Here is a 17,682-nt window from a genome sequence, read left to right as displayed (position 1 = left end):
GGAGGGGAGCAGGCATAGCTCCTGGGCCCATCTAGTAACCTGAGGCAGAGGCAAAGAAGCAGGGTTTTAATGCTGGGAGGTCGGGGGTCCCACAAGGCACAGACACTCTCTCCAGGACCAAATAAATAACAACTCCATTACTGTGAGGAGGTGAGGTCTGGGGAGGGTGGTCACTGAGCTCTCCAAGGGCTGGCGGGTTAAGGGGCTGCAGCCTGTGAGGGGCCTCCTTGGTGGGTCTTGGCCTCCTGAGTGAATCTGGCCCCCAGAATCACTCACTCTCCGAACCGGAGTAGTCAGCCACGAGGGAGGAGCTGAGGCTGCAGGGCTGGGGTGTGTCCTGGGGGTTGGCTGCCTCCTGGGAGGAGCCTGGCAGGGGCTGGGGCCTGTCCTGACAGCTCTCCTCCTGCCCCGGTGGCCTACTGTTCTTGCATGTCTTGGCTGTCTCCTGAGAACAGTCTCGGGGGGATGTGGGCCTGTCCTGGGCGGTCCCCTCCGGCACCCGTGGCTCCCCAGACTTGGGGGTCTCAGCTGTGTGCTGAGGGCTCTCTGGGACCTCCCGGGACCGCCGCCGCACAATGCCCAGGTGCCCCACGGTGATGGGGGAGCCCGTGGGAGCAGATCTGCGGTTCTGGGACAGCTTCTTCAGGACACTGCTGGCTTTGCTGCTGCTGGCGCCAGGTCCCGGGCTGGAGGGGAACCAGGAGCGGCTGATGATCTCTGTCCGCTTGAGTTTCTGCTTGTCCTCATATGCTGGGGATGGGGAGAGGGAGGGGGGAGGAGGAGGTCCAGAGCCGCCCTCTGCCCGAGCAGCCCCCCATCTCCCCCCACCCCGACCCCCTCGCCCCCTGGCCCCCACGCACAGTCTAGGGTGTGGAACTTGAGCAGGGCGGCCAGCCTGCGGTCATCCTCTGTCTCCGGCACCAGCGGGATGTCCAGGCTTGCCTTGGCCTGCAGGGCCTGGTCCCTCTCTTCCTCCTCCTGCATGGCTTTTTTCTTTTCCTGTGTTGGGGAGAAGGGGTTGGGGAGGGATGGTGGGTGTCAAAGCCGTGCCTCTTTGCCCTCTGAGCTGGAGGGGAGAATCCCTCCAGTGTTCAGGGTCTCAGTTTCCTTCTCTTCAAGCTTATGCGAGGAAAAGGCCTCACACAGCGCTCGGGACATAGAATTTGTTCAACAGCAGGAGACACAATCATTAGTATGTGTGCCACTGGGTTCTTCACTCATTCATTCTTTCCACAGATATTTACAGAATGTCTTTCTGGTGCCAGGCCTTGTTATAGACACTAGGGACACAGCAGTGAGCAGACAAAATCTTTTGCCCTGGTGGAGCTGACATTCTAGTGGGTGAGCAAGACAAAGTGGTGAGGAGAGAAAGAATGCTGGGAAGAGGGTAGGAAATAGGCAGCGGGTTCAACTTTAAATGTGGTGTGCATGGTAGAGGGGAGAGTTAGGGACAGCATCCTGAGAAAATCATGTTTGAGAAAAGGTGTCTGAGTGAGGGAGCCATGTGGGTATCTGGTGGAGGGAACAGCCTGTGCAAAGGCCCTGAGGCAGAAGTGTGCTTGCCAGTGAGGCGGCTTATGTGGCTAGAGCAGAATGAGCAAGGGAAAGGTGGAGATGGGGATAAGGAGGGGAAGGGGAGGATCATTTGGGCCTGGTGGGCCAAGGGGAGGACTCTGGCCATTGGGAGCCACGGAGGGTTTTGAGCATAGCAGGGATGTAATCCCACTCAGGCGCTCACTGGCGCCCCCTGGTGGCTGTGAGGGGAACAGCCTGTGGGACACAGGGCATGAGCCCCTGGAGACCAGGGTGGAGGGATTGTGCTGGTCCAGGCAGGAGATGATGGAGGCTGGGAAGTGGTCAGAGCCTGCCAGAATTTGCTGACAGATGGGGAGAGGGGAGTGGTGGTTATAACAAGAGGACCCAAGGCTGACTCTGGGCTTTATGGGCTGAGTGTCCGGAAGGACAGAGATGCTTCCATTACTGAGAAGGGGAGGATGCAGGCAGGGCAGGTTAGGGACTGATGGGGCTCCTTGGGATGTTACGTTTGAGGGTCCTTAGACCCCATTCGGGGATGCCCACAAGGCAGGGGACACCAGCTCTGGGCAGAGGCCTGGCCAGAGAGATACACTTTCAGTAACAAATAATTAGTAAGAAAACCCACAATTTTACTCCTAATAATAACAACCACAGGATGATCAGAGAAGGTGATGTGAAAAAATGGGAGCGGCAAGATGATGAACATGGAGCTTGTGCCTTGTGGGGTCGCCCGGGATGCTCCTGCCCGGGCTCTGTTTGCAGGCTCCAGGGGTGTAAGCTGCCCCGCAAAGCGAGGCAAGAGGCAAAAGTTCTCATGTTCCCAAAGGACGTTCCACTGCCATGTCGGATGCCCGCGAGGGTAAAAAACCCAGGTCTATTATACTCCTCTGACCCCAGACCCCCACTCCCTGTGACTTAGCTCCACTGAGTATTTTTGGCACAATTGTAGTAGCCATTGTGTCACTGACAGCAACGCCCTAGGGTGTCCTCCAGCTACGACCCTGTGCCCCTGGGGTCGGGAGTCTGCGTTTGCACCTGCGCCCTCAGTGGCTCTACAAGCAGGTACAGGTGTCTGGCCCAAGCATTTACATGTTGAGATAGGCATTATACATTTTATAGGTAATTTCCTTTTTTATCTCTAGGGATTTGACTCTAGGGATGATTGTGGAAATTACGTGGGGGTGGGTTGTCAAACTATGGATTTTGTTTCAGGACAGCTGAGCGGGCCCATGAAATATGTTAGGAGCTGATCGGTGCCCTCCTGGGCCTCTGCCTGCCCCGGCCATGGGGGTTGTCAGGACTCACTTGTACCCCAGCTTGAGGATTTCTTCCCTTTGAGAGTCTGCTGTGAGGGCCAGAGTCCCCAGGGGAAGGGGCCACATGCTTAATAGTAGCTGCTGGGCTAGATGCCTCCGTGGGCGCTGTGATGTGGGGATGTGGTGGCGAATGGGGAAACCGCGGGTGAAATGACCTGCCTATAGCTAGGATGTGGTAGGGAGTGGGCTGGACCTGGGTCTCAGCCTGCTTTTTGATCTCCTCGCTGCACTGCTGGTGATGCCAGGCCACCCCCGCCTGCCCGGGGTCCTGACTCCGGGCCGGAGCCCTGCTCACCCGGAACCTTTTCCGCAGCATGCTGTTGAGGGCGAAGTCGTCCTTCCAGGCGCTCTGGGCCTCCTGGATGTGGCTCAGGGTGGGGAGGGCCTTCTTGAGCGTGCTCCGGTCGGCCTCACCGTGCTCCAGTCGGAACATGGCATCTGTCTCCAGCTTCTGCTTCTTCTCGTGCTCTGCGAGAGTGAGAGCGGGGCTGGGCCTTCAGGGCCCTGGCTCGGGGCTGGGCTCAGGGCTGGCAGTGGGCTCGGAGCCCACGCTGGGCGCTCACCTGTCGTCAGCACCTGCTCGTTGTCTGCCATGTCCCAGCGCTCCTCCTTGCGCTGGGCGCCGCTCACGATCACGTAGTCGCAGTTGGCGGGGTCTGTCTGCATCTCGATGTAGTTGACGCAGAGGTGGCATTTCATTCGGAACCTGGCAGGGCGGAGGGTGATGGGTTAGAGTCAGGACACTGTGGCCCGCTTCCTTCCATCCGTGCGTGTCATCAACTAGTGTTCACGGAGCACCTGCTACATGCTGGGCTCCATGTCCGGGGGACAGCCGTGGGTGAGACAGATATGGTTCCTTCACCCCGGCACTGACCTTCTGTCTGGAGTTTGTTCACTTGTTCATCCATCCATTCATTTGTTCGTTCGTTCATTCATTCAACAAACCTTCCTGAGGGGACGGAGCAGAGCCTGCGGGGCCTTGTGGGCCACGGGGAGGACTCAGGCTTTTACTCTGAAGAAGGTGGGAACCATGAAGGGTTCTAGGCAGGATGTGCCCTGACAGACCATGATGGTTTCCAGGAGACCTCCCAGGGAATAATCATCAGGCAGAGGGTAGAAACTTCCCTCTGACTCAGACTCCTTTGTAGCCCCCTCACCCTGCCGCCCACCAGGCTGCCTCTACCTGTAGATCGGGGTCGTGTAGTAATTGCCAACCTTCTTCTTTTCTGCATTGTAACGAACACCTAGGAGGAGAGGGAGAGAATGAGGCTAGGGCTCAGGCCACCCTCAGCGTCTTTTCCTGGGGTGGGGAGCAGATGGGGGTGGTATTTTACTCCCCTGCAGGGGAGACACCTCTGGAGGACACTGAAATTCAAGCACAAAAGAGCCATGTCTAGGCTGCGGGATGGGTGCTCAGGCCACAGAGGAGGGTGGGCTGGATGGAGCCAGAGGGCCTGGGTTCAAACCCTGGTGCCACCCCACCGGCTGTGCGACCTTAGGCCAGCTGCCCTGGCCGTCTGGCCTCAGGTTCCCCATCGATTGGATAGGGATGCCTATGACGCCTACCGCACAGGGCTGGTGTGAGAACTGCAGAGGCTATTAATACACACGGATCGCTTAACACTGGGCCAGGTGCTCAGCAAGCATGCAAGAAGGGTTGGCTTTTGGGAATTCCCTCCCTGTCGGTCCAGTGGTTAGGACTCCGTGCTTTCACTGCCGGGGCCCAGGTTCAATCCCTGGTCGGGGAACTAAAATCCCACAAACTGTGGGGTGCGGCCAAAAAAAAAAAAAAAAGTTGGCTTTTATTATTTTTCTAGAGAATCCAGGTTTTTTGTTCCTTTTTCACTAATTAGATGGTATATTCTTGACTCTTATCTTGCTTACTGAGTGAAAAAAGCTTAAACTAGAAAAACAGAGCTTGGGGGGGTTGGTGGTGTGGCCTGGCCGGCTGTTCCTTTTCTGGGGGGCTGCTTCTGTTCACGGCCCTGAGGTTGACCCATGTGTGGCGTCAGGCTGCGCCCTGCTCTTTGTCACCTGAGCGCCTGGAGGCCTTTGGGGCAGATGCCCCTTGCTGGGTCTGATCAGGGGCATGTGTTGGGGGGAGTCATTCCACTTCAGCAGTGGGGTGGCCTGGCCCCTCTTTCTTGCACTGGACCCTCCTGCCGAGAGCTGCCGGCTCCTGTTTACAGAGCGAGCTGCTGCCCTGGGCCAGGCGCCGTGGAAAGGGCGGAGGATCCCTGTACTATAGTGGAGGGAACGGAAGCCAGGAGGGTCGAGTCACCTGCCGCAGGCCTCAGGGCTGCTGAGCAGGGCCGCGGACCCATGTCTGTCCATCCATCTGCGCCCCTGTGGGCACGATCAGGGGTCTGAATGCTCACGTTAACAGTAAGGGTAGTGGCAGCAGCAGGTTGAGTTTACGAGCCCTCGCACATGCCACATGCTGTGCACTAAGCACTTTATTTTTTATTTATTTTTGGCGGCGCTGTGCGGCTTCTGGGATCTTAGTTCCCCAACCAGGGATCGAACCCACGCCCCCTGCAGTGGAAAGCGCAGAGTCCTAACCACTGGACAGCCAGGGAATTCCTTGCACTAAGCACTTTATATGCCACACAGGCGGGCACTCATACCACCTGAATTTCACAGATGGGTAACTCGAGGCGCATGGTGGCTCAGTCGCCTGCCAAGGGTCACCAGCTAGGAAGTGGCAGAGATGGGATTTGAACCCAGAGCCTCCTAACCGCTCTGCCACGAGGCACCCACAGCCCACTAGGCACTTGAGCCCACTGTCCCCTACTCGACTCCTGACCGGGACCCCCGCAGAGACGGTCTCTCATGGTGCCCAGCAGTTAAGGGGCTCGCTGGCCGTGGGGCTGAATGGTGGGGGTCAGGGTGGGGAGCAGGGGAGCGGACGGAAGCTCACCCATGCCGATGTGGTTCTTGCAGCCGTCACACCAGATGTTATAGGGCATCTCAAATCTACACAAACAGAGAACAGCTCATTTGTCCCCATCCACGTGGGCTCTCCCAGGATCTCCAGGTCAGCGACTCTGGCTGCAGTCACATTGCAAAGGGCATGCAAGTGGGAGGGTAAAGAACGGTGGTCATTCCTGCAACCAGGCCAGGCCCATCACGTGGCTCTCTGGCCAGCTGACCCAGTCTGGGCGAGCGTCTCTGCTGGGTGCTGCCCTGTCTTCCATATCCCACCACGTCAGCTACACAAGTTTCCAAGCAGAGGAGGAAGCAGGCTTCAGGGAGCACTGGTGTTTGATTCCAGTTTAGCTAAGTTGTTGTAGTGACACCGGGTTTTTTTTGTTTTTAATACATTTATTTATTTACTTTTAGCTGTGTTGGGTCTTCGTTGCTGCGGATGGGCTTTCTCTAGTTGCGGCGAGCGGGGGCTACTCTTCATTGTGGTGCGCGGGCTTCTCACTGTGGTGGCTCCTCTCGTTGCCAAGCACAGGCTCTAGAGCACAGGCTCAGTAGTTATGGCTCACGGGCTTAGCTGCTCTGTGGCATGTGGGATCTTCCCGGACCAGGGCTTGAACCCGGGTCCCCTGCATTGGCAGGTGGATTCTTAACCACTGCGCCACCAGGGAAGTCCCTGGGTTTCTTTTATCCAGTTCTATTTGCAACGTGCAATTCTGGTAAATTTCCATTAACAGCAGTAATGGAGCTTCTCTTTTAAAACAGAACCATTAAGTCATGAATAATGAGGTGAATTTAAGACACTGTACAGATGAGATGAGGGCTTGGCAAACAGAAGGCAGGGTGGGTGGCTGGCTCTGGAGTGTGGAGGCATGGCGGGAGTTGGAGGTGACCTTCAGCTCTGTGACTCTTGAGGCCACTGCTGAGATTTGCATCGTGACTACTTTTCCATAGATGTTCCTGCCTCTGATGGTTTTGTCACTGGATGCTCTGCTCAGGCCCAGGGCGGACCCCAGGGGCTGAGGGCAGAGTTCATGAGGCAGAGAAGAAGGCAGAGAGGGGCTTCTGCTTCCCGCCATGGCTGACCCACGGGGTGCTGGCCAGAAATAAGAGGAGAACCCCGGAATAGCCATCGTCCTGGCTTGACTGCAGCAATGGCTGTGATCCTTTATCCTCCCCATGTCCGTGCCCTTTGCAAGATGACTCTGCAGCCATTCCTGTCAAGAGGTGGAGTATGTTGCCCACCCCCTCCCTGCATCATGACTTGCTTTGGGGAATCAATGAGACAGAAGTGACAGGGTACCAGCTCAGGGTCTCTGCCTCAAGAAGCCTTGCATGCCTCTGCTGGCTCTCTTTTGGAACCCGGCTGCTGCTGTGTGAACAAGCCCAGATTAGCCGGCTGGAGGATGAGGCTTGGAACACAGCCCAGTCATACCAACCAAAGCCATGCTGGACCAGCCAGTCCCCAGCCAGGCAACCCCCAAACATGTGAAACAGCCCAGCCCAGGTCAGCCAAGACCAGCCAAGGGCAGCAGAGGCATCCAGCTGAGCTGCAGACTCGTGAACAACACGAGTGCTTAACATGTGCTTATCGTTTTGTTACGCAGCAATGGCTGACTGATACAGCAACTTTCTGCTTTATGGAATTAAGACCCTGCAGCACTGGGCAAAATCAGGGGGTGCTGAACGCTCCTTAAGGTTGACACCAGGTGGCACAAAGGGCAGGGGTCCTCAGGTGATGCCAGGGCCTTACCTGATGATGAGGATGCCCTGGGACAGCTTCCGAGCCCGCTCCCGAAGAGGGTGGCTGTTATGGTATCTGTTGAGTGAGCCATGCTGTGTGGAAGGGAAGAGGGAGCAGATTAGCACTGCTGAGCTGGGGGAGCTCAGGCCCTCTCTCACAGGCCGAGAGAGACCTCATTCTTATGTCCTGCTGGGAGTGTTAACAGCAAAATGGGAGGCACTTAGGCTTTGGTGAAGCAAGTGGGCTTGGAATCAGGAAAACAGGAGTCTGCATCTTACCTCTCCCATTTAGGAGCTAAAAGAGCTGTGTGACCCTGGGCAGTGACCTCACCTTTTGCCTTCCACAGCTCTATGAGTCAACTGGGGACGAGGATCATAATAATTACCTCCAGGTGTTGTGGGATCAGGTGAGATGACAAGACCAGCAAACCTCTGCTGGGTACTTTAAGTGTGTCACCTCACTTTAATCCCTCAGCGTTTCTGGGAGGTCACGTTGTTTTGTTTCCCCTTCGGACCTATGGGGAGACTCTGGTGTAGAAAGACCGAGTCATGTGCAGGGGACCACATAGCTGGGACATGCTGATTCATTTACTAGCCCCTTACTGAGCGCCCACAGTGTGGGGACACAGAGGCAAATGAGACAGATGAACATCCCTGCCCTTGAGGCGCGGACGTTCTAGAGGGGGAGATGGGGGGCGTCCCTGGTGGCGCAGTGGTTAGGAATCCACCTGCCAATGCGGGGGACACGGGTTCAGGCCCTGGTCTGGGAAGATCCCACATGCCGCAGAGCCACTATGCCCGTGTGTCACAACTACTGAGCCTGCGCTCTAGAGCCTGCGAGCCACAACTACTGAGGCCTGCATGCCTAGAGTCCATGCTCCGCAATAAGAGAAGCCACCGCAAAGAGAGGCCCACACGCTGCAACAAAGAGTACCTCCCGCTCGCTGCAACTAGAGAAAGCCCGCGTGCAGCAACAGAGACCCAATGCAGCCAAAAATAAAGAAATAAAATAAATAAATAGAGGGGGAGATGGATAATACGCAAATAAATGGGTGACGCATCGAGGAGTTAAGAAGGCTACGGAGAAAAATAAAGCACTAGGTCATGCGATAGAGAACGAGAGGGTGGTCAGGGGGGCCCTCTGTGAGGAGAGACCTAAAGGAAGGAAAGGAGTCTTGGGGTCAGAGGGAGGGAGAGGTTCCAGGCAGAGGGAACAGTGAGGAGGCCAGACGAGCTGGAGCTGGGAGGGTGAGGGGATCTGACCCAGAGGCCGTGTGTGGGACCTCATCCTGGACTCCACTGGAAACACACCACACCTGACACTGGGCATACTGGTGTTTACATGGGTCATTGACCAGGGTCACACTGACCACCTGGGAGGGAAGGCTGCCCCAAGACTCAGGTGACAAGCGCAAGGCAGGGAGACCTCGGGGGCTGCCCGGGCTTCTGCAGCTGTGGTTCTGACTCCAGGACGGGATGAAAAGCGTGGGGCCCCTACCCGGCAGGGTCGCTATGCTATCATGGACACGGAGAAGGAAGCCTGCCCCTTACCTTTGTAGGGTTGAAATCCGGAGGGTAGTACTTGTTTACGCCTTTCCTTTCACCCTGGAAAGCAGAAGAGAGACGTGTCAGAGAGGGTCCTACAGGAGGCCTACTTGTGCAGCCTTGAAGGACGAGACCTGGACAAGGAAGACAGGGATATCCTGGAGGATGGCCCAGGGCTCCGTGTCCCATCGAGGACTGGTGACTTGGGGGAAAAAGCCCCACTGTTGGGAATTCCCCGGCGGTCCACTGGTTAGGACTCAGCGCTTTTACTGCCGTGGCCTGGGTTCAGTCCCCGGTCAGGGAACTAAGATCTGGCAAGCTGAGCGGCTCAGCCAAAGAAAAACAAACAAAACAAAACCCACTGTCGTCGCTGTGGAAAATTCCGCAAGGGTTAGACTCTCCTAGAGCCATGGCTTTCACAGTTATTTTGGGACCGTGACTTAAGGTAAGACATATTTAACCCCAAATACACAAGCACAGGTTTCAGGAAAGAATGCTCACCCAGCTGTGAATCTCTCTTTTAAATGCTGACAGCCAACTGCTGAATTGACTTATTGACTTAACGATCCACTGAAGCAGTGGGTCTCAAACTTGGCTGCATGTTACAACTACCCGAGGAGTTTCTAAAATACTGATGCCTGGGACCCACGCCCAGAGGTTCTCCTGACAGAGGACCTGCTCTAGGGCATGGTGCCTGGACGCAGGGCTTTTCCAAAGCAACCCCGGAAAACACGTGTGTATACACATCCCTGTACATACAGGTCCATTCACAATAGCCAAATGGTGGAAACAACCCAAGTGTCCATCAGTGGATGAAAGGATAAACAAAACGTGGTCCATCCATATCATGGGATATTATTCAGCCATAAAAAGGAAGGAAGCTCTGATATATGCTGTAATGTGGGTAAACCCCGAAAAAATCATGCTAAGTGAAAGAAGCTGGATACAAAGGGACACATGGTACATGATTCTATTGATATGAAATGTCCAGAACGGACAAATCTACAGAGGCAGGAAGCAGACTGGTGGTTGCCAGGGGCTGGGGTGGGGGAACGGGAGTGACTGCTGTTGGGTATAGGGTTTCCTTTTGGGGTGACAGAAATGTTTTGGAACTAGACAGAGGTGGTCACTGCAAAATATTGTGAATGTACTAAATGCCACTGAATCATACGTTTTAAAATGTTAGTTTTATGTTATGTGAATTCCACCTCATTAAGAAAAAAAAAACAGGAAAAAAAAAGAAAAAAGCCCCCCGGGTAATTTTAGTACACAGCAAAGTTTGAAAACCACTGCACCCGAAGACCATGATCCAGAGTTTGAAAATACCTGAGAGCTTGCGGTCAGGGGTGGGGAAGGAGACTTTTAGGGGAGGGAAAGGGCTATTCAGGGGACCCCTTCCCTTCACCTAAAGATCAGAAGACAAACCCAATGAGCACAGCCTGTCTACTCACCATCTTGGAAGCTGCCTACTGGTCCTCAGCTGCCACTCAGCCAATCTGAAAAGACGATGAGACACTGCTTTGCCGACTCACTGCCCAGTGCCACCCTCCTGGACAGCCTGGCAGACAGTCGCGGCTTCCCTGTGAAGATGCGGTGGGCTGTGCGTGGTGGTGGTGGCGGCTCAGATGATCCTCTCCGCAGCTGTAGGAGGCATCCAAGGAGCGGCGTTTGTCTGTCTGGAAAGGGAGTGTCCTGTCCACTCTCCATCCAACATATATTTCCCAGCTGACACTTCTCATCCCTCCATGGCCCCCATCATTGCTCACCTGGACGAGTACAGTCACCTCCTCCCTAGGCTCCTGGCTCTGCCCTTGACTCTCACGGTCTGTTCTCCTCGTAAGGGCTAGAAGGATCTGTGAAAATATAAATCTGAACTATCACTTTCCTGCTTAAACCCCTCCAGTGATTCCCATCGCTTTGAGAATCAAGTCAAACCCCTCCCCATGGCCTATGGGGCCCCTGCCTGCCTCTCCGAGCCCACCTTTTACCCCTCTCCCTCTCCCTCACTGTTTCAGTCACACTGGCTTCCTGGCTGCCTTCGAAAGCTAAGCAGGTGCAGGCCAACTGCCTTGAATGCTGCTAAACACCTACAATACACAGGATAACACCCACAAGTGTTGTCACAGGTCTCAGCTCAAACATCACCTCTGTCAGGGGCCTCGTCTGATCACCTGATCTAAAGTCACTTCTTCCCTGGAGCTTCCACCACATCACCCTGTGTCTGTTTACTTGTTTACAGTCTGTCTCCTCCGCCAGGTGCCACTGTGCTACGTCTCCGGCACCCAGGACAGCTCCTGATAAATGCTGGCTTCATCAACCTCTGATAACTGACTGAGGTTCCATAAGACTCAGTGTGGATGACACAGAGACACTGGGAATTTGGGGTTAGCAGATGCAAACTATTACATATAGAATGGATAAACAACAAGGTCCTACTGTATAGCACAGAGACCTATATTCAATATTCTAAGATAAACCATAATGGAAAAGAATATTAAAAAAAGAACATATATATATATGTTTAACTGAATCACTTTGCTGAACAGTAGTAATTAACACAACATTTTATGTTTTTTTTTTTTTTTTTTTTTGTGGTACGTGGGCCTCTCACTGCTGTGGCCTCTCCCATTGCGGAGCACAGGCTCTGGACGCGCAGGCTCAGTGGCCATGGCTCACGGGCCCAGCCACTCCGCGGCATGTGGGATCTTCCCGGACCGGGGCATGAACCCGTGTCCCCTGCATCGGCAGGCGGACTCTCAACCACTGCACCACCAGGGAAGCCCTAACACAACAGTTTAAATCAACTGTATTTCAATTAAAAAAATAAAAAATAAATAAAAAAAAAAGAGAGACACTATGAGGGACTAAAGCGTAGTCCAGAATGGGGACTGGCAGATTTTCTCGATTGAGGGCCAGAATTTCTGTCCCAACAGCTCAACTTGGCTCAACTCTGCTGTCACTGCTAGAAAGCAGCCATAGACAATATGTAAATGAACGGGTGTGGCTGCATTCCAACAAAACTTTATTTGTGGACCCTGAAATTTCAATTTCACATGATTGCCACATGTCACAAAATATTATTCTCCTTTTGATTTTTTCCCAACAATTTAAGAAGTTAAATCCATTCTTTGCTGGTGGGCTGTACAAAATCACGCAGTGGTCTGGTTTTGGCCTGTGAGTGTAGTTTGCTGGCTCCTTGTGCTCGAGTCAGGAAGTCTCTGTTTCTGCAAACTTAGCTGCGCGCTCTCTAATAGTTACTGTGTCCTACCTGCTACACAGAGTCCAACATCATTGCCCCATTTACTCTATATTATGTTAGTATTATCTCCAGTTGACGAATGAGGACGTGGGAGCTTAAGTAACTTGCCAGGGGTCAGAAGCTGATAGGAAGGCAGAGCCAGGGTGCAAAGCCCCAGATATAAAGTGTTCCACCATCCCCCCAAACTCCTCTCCACCTCGGATCCTCCACCTGTAAAGTGTGCCCCTGGACCAGATTTTCTTAAAGTCACTTCCAAACTAAAAATGCTTTTGCCAACAAAATAGCTAAGTGCCCACCCAAGCTTTGGGGGCACAGTTCCCTGGGCTGGAATCCCTGCTCCATCCCTCACTAGCTTGGCCAATGTCTGAGCCTCCCTGAGCTCATATTTCCTCACCTGTAAAGAGTGGATGACGGCAAGAGGACTTTCTGGAGTTGCTGTAAATGAAATAACATACAAACATGGGTAATGCTTGCACAGAGTAAGTACTCCACTTACAGGAGTTGGGGGTCTTACCGTGGTTTTATCACCCCAGTGAGTGGTACAGGTGGGGCTACAGGGTGGATGTATAGAAATCTCTGGTCCTTGGTGTCGAGAATAATGATAAACCCCACTGGCTCAGGGCATGATGCTTGGGCTTGGATCCCGACTCTGCTTTGCTTGCTAGCGGCTTGACTTTGGGCAAACTGCTTCTCTCTCTGAGCCTGTTATCTTATTTGTAATATGGGGTTTATACAAGTATCAACCTGATGAGGTTGCTGTCAAGACTCAGTGAGTTAAAGTATCTGGAAGAGCGCCTGATGCTGAGTTAAACGTTTGTAGTTCTGATTATTTCTCATGCCAAACCGTTTTACAAGCATCATTTAAAAAAATCTTCACCAAGACCCAAAGAAATACGGGCTTACTGTCCCATTTTCCAGATGAGGAAAACCTGAAGAGGTATAATATGGGCTAGGGTCAGGTCTGGGGTCGCAGCTAGGGCCCGGGGTTTTGTGTCGGGGGTCGCGGCTGGGGGGCGGGCAGCTCCGAGCATCGGGCCCACGTTCCCAGAGCCCCGCGGCCCCCGGCGCGTTCGACCCCATAGGGCGGCTCCGAGGCCGGGTGAAGCAGTGGACGGACCCCCAGCCGTACCGGGCCTAGCAGCCCCTCTGCCCGCCTGCACTTACCTGCCCTCCTCCTGACGTCACTCCGCGCCCGTCCCGGAAGTCCCTGCTGGGCGCGTAAGGGGGCGTGGCGCACTCCCCGCGTGACAGGGACGCCTGCGCGAGGCGGGGCGAGGCGGCAGCGCAGCGCTGACTGGCTGAATGTCGAACACGCCGCTCGCTCACAGCCGCCGGAGTGGACCAATCCGGGCCTGCCCTTCCCAACTGCGCGCACTACACAATGCCCCACCCTCGGCCCCGCCCACTTTGCCTGACCCAATCCGAGGACCGCCTTTCTGATGATGCTCTCCAGAGAGCGGGATTTCGCCAGCTGAAGCGGTGGAGCGAACTCCAGCTCCTGGGCCAAATCAAACCAGCCCCTTGTGTTTGAATGGCTAGCGAGTTAACAAATGTTTTTAAATTTTTAAATGGTTGGGGGGGGAATCAAAAGAATAACATTTTATGACTTGTGAAAATCAAATGAAATTCAAATTTTAGTGTCCGTGTATAAAATTTTATTGGAATCCATCTGCGCCCACTCATTTACCTGTCTGTAGCTGCTTCCCCACTACAGTGGCAGAATTGAATGGTTGTCACAGAGCGCCTATGGCTCATGGAACCTGAAAATGTACTGTCTGGCCGTTTACAGCAGTGGGTCAGCCCTTGTCTTAGAACCTTCAGATCAGCTTGATTTTGCCTTCTGCACAGGGCAATGGCTTTTGAATGTACTTTTGTGCCTTGTAGAGTTTAGCAAAATCTGTTTGTTCATTTGTTCGCTCAACAGCTGTTTACTAGGTGCCTGCTATATGTCAGGGGATTATGGAGCAAAGGACACACCCTTTTCTCACTGATGAGGCTGGCATGTCAACTGGAAATTTATCGAAGACAGTGTGAAAAATGATGACACTGGTACTGCTACGATTGCTACTATTACTATACTATTTGGTGCCAGGCCCTGTTCTAAAGCTCTCAGAGGTCAGATCTCGTGTAATCATAGTGCTGCCTATGGAGTGCTCACTACTCCCCAGACATCATTCACCAGTGCTCACTATTCACATGAATCACCTCAGGGAATGCTGATTCCAGGAGATGGATACTCTACCATTTTCATTTTACAAATGAAGAGACAGGCCCAGAGAGATTAAGCAATTGGCCCAAGGTCACACAGATAGTGAAAGGTGGAGGATTTGTCTTACATCTGCTGACACTAAACCTTGTTCCTTTAACCTCTGAGCTATACTGCTTTGGGTTGTATGCATTAAACATAAGGGCTGTGGGAACCAGGAGGAATCTTTAACAAGGGTCGGGTGTTTGGGAGCGGGCACAAGTGAGGGTGAGCAAGACTCCTGTGATGGGTGACACCGGAGCTGGATAAAGAGAAGCCAGGCAGAGGAAGGGGGGGGGCAGGGCAGAGGAATGCTCACAGATCCTGAGGAACAAGACGGAGCTGCACTCAAACCCCAGTAATCTTGCTTGCTACCTCTGAATTTTGGTTGAGTCCTTGTCTTGCACCTGAAAGAAGAGCTAGTGACTGAAAAGCCACAAAATACTCCCTTGTGAGTAATATTTTGGTGAGAAGTGTGAGAGCCCTGGGCTTTCAAGGGACGTGTAGAGCTTCACTCTTTTTTTAAAAAAATCCTTTATTTATTTTTAATTTATTTTCGGCTGTGTTGGGTCTTTGTGGCTGTGCACGGGCTTTCTCTAATTGCAGCGAGTGGAGGCTACTCTTCGTTGAGGTGTACAGGCTTCTCAGGGCAGTGGCTTCTCTTGTCGCGGAGCACAGGCTCTAGACGCACGGGCTTCAGTAGTTGTGGTGCATGGGCTCAGTAGTCATGGCTCGTGAACTTAGTTGCTCCACAGAATATGGGATCTTCCCAGACCAGGGCTTGAACTCGTGTCCCCTACATTGGCAGGTGGATTCTTAACCACTGCACCACTAGGGAAGTCCCGAGCCTCACTCTTATTACTCAAACACAGCTCAGGTGATGGAAACAAACGTCAGCCTGGGATACGAACAGACTGTCTATAAAGATGCCAAGCGCAAGGCAGTTCCTGTGGGACCAAGGGAACTGGCTCAGGGAGAGGAAGACTATTAGACAGACCGGGCAGGGTGACAGGAAGGGACCTGGATTCTAGCTCTTGGGGACCCTGACCAAGTCACATCACCTCTGTCTGCTTACCTGTAAAGTGGGATATCTCAGCCCTGCCCATGGGAACAAATGCAGTAAATGCCTACCAATGCATTTGTAAAACAGTTTGAAGAGGAAAAGAGAAGCCAGTGGGCCGGGAAGGGCGTTCCAAGATCACGGTGTGTCTTTGGGGGACAAGAGCAGAATGACCAAGGAGGAGGAGACCTCTAAGCACCAGGAAGTTCTTTACATAAAACTGAAACCCACTTCCCTGCTATTGGCACCCACTATGTGGCCCTATTCCTAACTTCGGGGGCCACAGAGGACCGACCCCTCTTCCACGTGCCAGCCCTCCAGCTCCCTCCCACCTCTAAGAGTCTGTGGTTCAAGCCTACCTCTGTCTTCATGCCCCAATCACCAACCAGCTCAGAAAGCAGGCCCAATAGGTTAGACATTTTCTATTTAATCTGTGACTATGACCAAAACTATTTGGGGTGCCTGTCCAGCCCCCACCCCTACCTTTGTGTGAGAACGTCCAACCTCCAGAGGGTGCTGCAGCATTTCTATTTATGGCCAATCTTTGGCCACAGCTGATTGGATCAGGGGTATAGATTTAACCCAAGCTGGGCCAATGGGATTTTCTCCTGGCAATTTACAACTGGGATCCAGACATGCACAGGAATCTGCTTGTGGCTTAATCTGAGGACATAGAACTTTGGGACTTAGTGGGAAGCCATCTTTAGCCACGTGCAGAGAAAAGCAGAGATGAAAACCGTGTGGTGAGAAAGAGAGAGATAAAGAAATAGAGATAAAGAGGGAAAGAGAGAGAAAGAGAAAGGAATAGAGAGGCAGAGAAAGAAATAGAAAAACTTTCCTTATCCCTGGAGACCTTTCAGTTCTTAAGTGGCTTGATATATCCCTGTATCCCTAAAATAAACTCTCCTCTTTGACTAAGCTAATCTGAACAAGTTTCTCTTTCTTGCAAGCAAAAGAACTTTAACAATGTCTGTGTCTAAGATGCAGTGTTGGTATGTGGAATTTACAAACTCCAGATCATTCACCTCATTTTTTGTGAAAACTGACACCAAGACTAGGGGGCCTCAAACAATTCATTCTATAGATAGAACTGCAAAGTATGAAATAGCTATAGAATGATAAAAATGAAGTCCAAACCAAATGAATCATCTTTTACAAGTGAGCACTGAGGCTGGTCAATAACCCAAGCTCTCTGATTATGGAAAACAAGGTAACAGGATCTGAAATTCAGGGGGCTACAAAACCAGGACGATGGATCTTTGTGCAATCCTACTGGTCTGGGTCTCTTAACATGAAGCTGTGCTTGCAGGTTACTTAACAATTTCCCAGGAGTAGCAGAGTTCCAGATTTGGTGGTTGAGGGGGTCTGAGTCCAGAGAGAAAATGAAAGGTAGGATCAAGAACTCGACAAAAGGAAGCTGGACACATTTTCAAATCAACTGCAGACAAAACAGAAAACTCAATGACAGGCCTATATATCTGCCTCTGTCAGATCCTGATGAGATCAGGACAACACTTGGGTTTCTCGGACAAATCCTCTTCCTGGTGCAAGCTGGAAGACAGAGAGGACAGGGCCAGCTCCTACGTGGGCCACTCCTCCAGTGGCCAGGCTCTGAGCACACAGGGCACCCAGGGAACCTTGGTGTCCTTGCCATGATCCTGTAACTCCAGAGGAAGGGGCAGGAGAGGACCTGCAAAACGAGCAAGTTCAGTGCCACACCTCCAATTGTTAGCTACAGCACCCGGTTTATTCTGCAGTTAAATTCTTTGGGGGAAACAAAAATATGGAAAAGGAACATCTGACAGGTAAACAAGGTCTTCCTGTATAGCACGGGGAACTATATATATTCAATATTGTGAGATAAACCATAATGGAAAAGAATCTAAAAAAGAATGTATATATGTGTATAACTGAATCACTTTGCTGTACAGCAGAAATGAACACAACACTGTAAATCAACTTTACTTCAATAAGATAAAAAGAAAAGGAACATCTGATTAGAAATACGTTTCGTGTGTGAAAAGAGGAGTGTGGCGATGCAGAGGGCTTTGAG

General features: G+C 52.5%; 1 protein-coding gene across 2 annotated transcripts; it reads right to left on the bottom strand.

Annotated features, from left to right (window-relative positions):
• Positions 1-51: 51 nt before the first annotated feature.
• On the bottom strand, positions 52-13,574 carry YJU2B (YJU2 splicing factor homolog B). 2 transcript variants are annotated; one of them, XM_067733525.1, is made up of 12 exons: positions 13,489-13,574; positions 12,719-12,759; positions 10,832-10,918; positions 10,517-10,741; positions 9,072-9,125; positions 7,531-7,613; positions 5,773-5,828; positions 4,036-4,096; positions 3,416-3,558; positions 3,148-3,320; positions 861-999; positions 52-750 (listed from the first exon to the last, which is right to left on the bottom strand). In XM_067733525.1, the coding sequence occupies exons 4-12, from the start codon at positions 10,517-10,519 to the stop codon at positions 269-271; spliced, it is 1,194 nt and encodes a 397-aa protein (XP_067589626.1). In that variant the 5' UTR covers positions 10,520-10,741; positions 10,832-10,918; positions 12,719-12,759; positions 13,489-13,574; the 3' UTR covers positions 52-268. The 2 variants fall into 2 exon arrangements, with proteins under 2 accessions (XP_067589626.1, XP_067589627.1); XM_067733526.1 differs by lacking the exon at positions 12,719-12,759 and having other exon boundaries at positions 13,489-13,549.
• Between the last annotated feature and the right edge of the window lie 4,108 nt (positions 13,575-17,682).

Source organism: Pseudorca crassidens, chromosome 3 (genome assembly GCF_039906515.1).
Source record: "Pseudorca crassidens isolate mPseCra1 chromosome 3, mPseCra1.hap1, whole genome shotgun sequence".
Taxonomy (NCBI): Eukaryota; Metazoa; Chordata; class Mammalia; order Artiodactyla; family Delphinidae; genus Pseudorca; species Pseudorca crassidens.
The sequence above is the reverse complement of the archived record's forward strand: the minus strand, read 5'-3'. Positions and strand labels throughout refer to the sequence as shown.

Coding starts and splice junctions, on each gene's coding strand:
- YJU2B (XM_067733525.1), bottom strand. Junction 7,614..9,071: donor CGGATTTCAACCCTACAAAG/GTAAGGGGCAGG, acceptor CCTTCCACACAG/CATGGCTCACTCAACAGATA. Junction 3,321..3,415: donor CGAGCAGGTGCTGACGACAG/GTGAGCGCCCAG, acceptor TCACTCTCGCAG/AGCACGAGAAGAAGCAGAAG.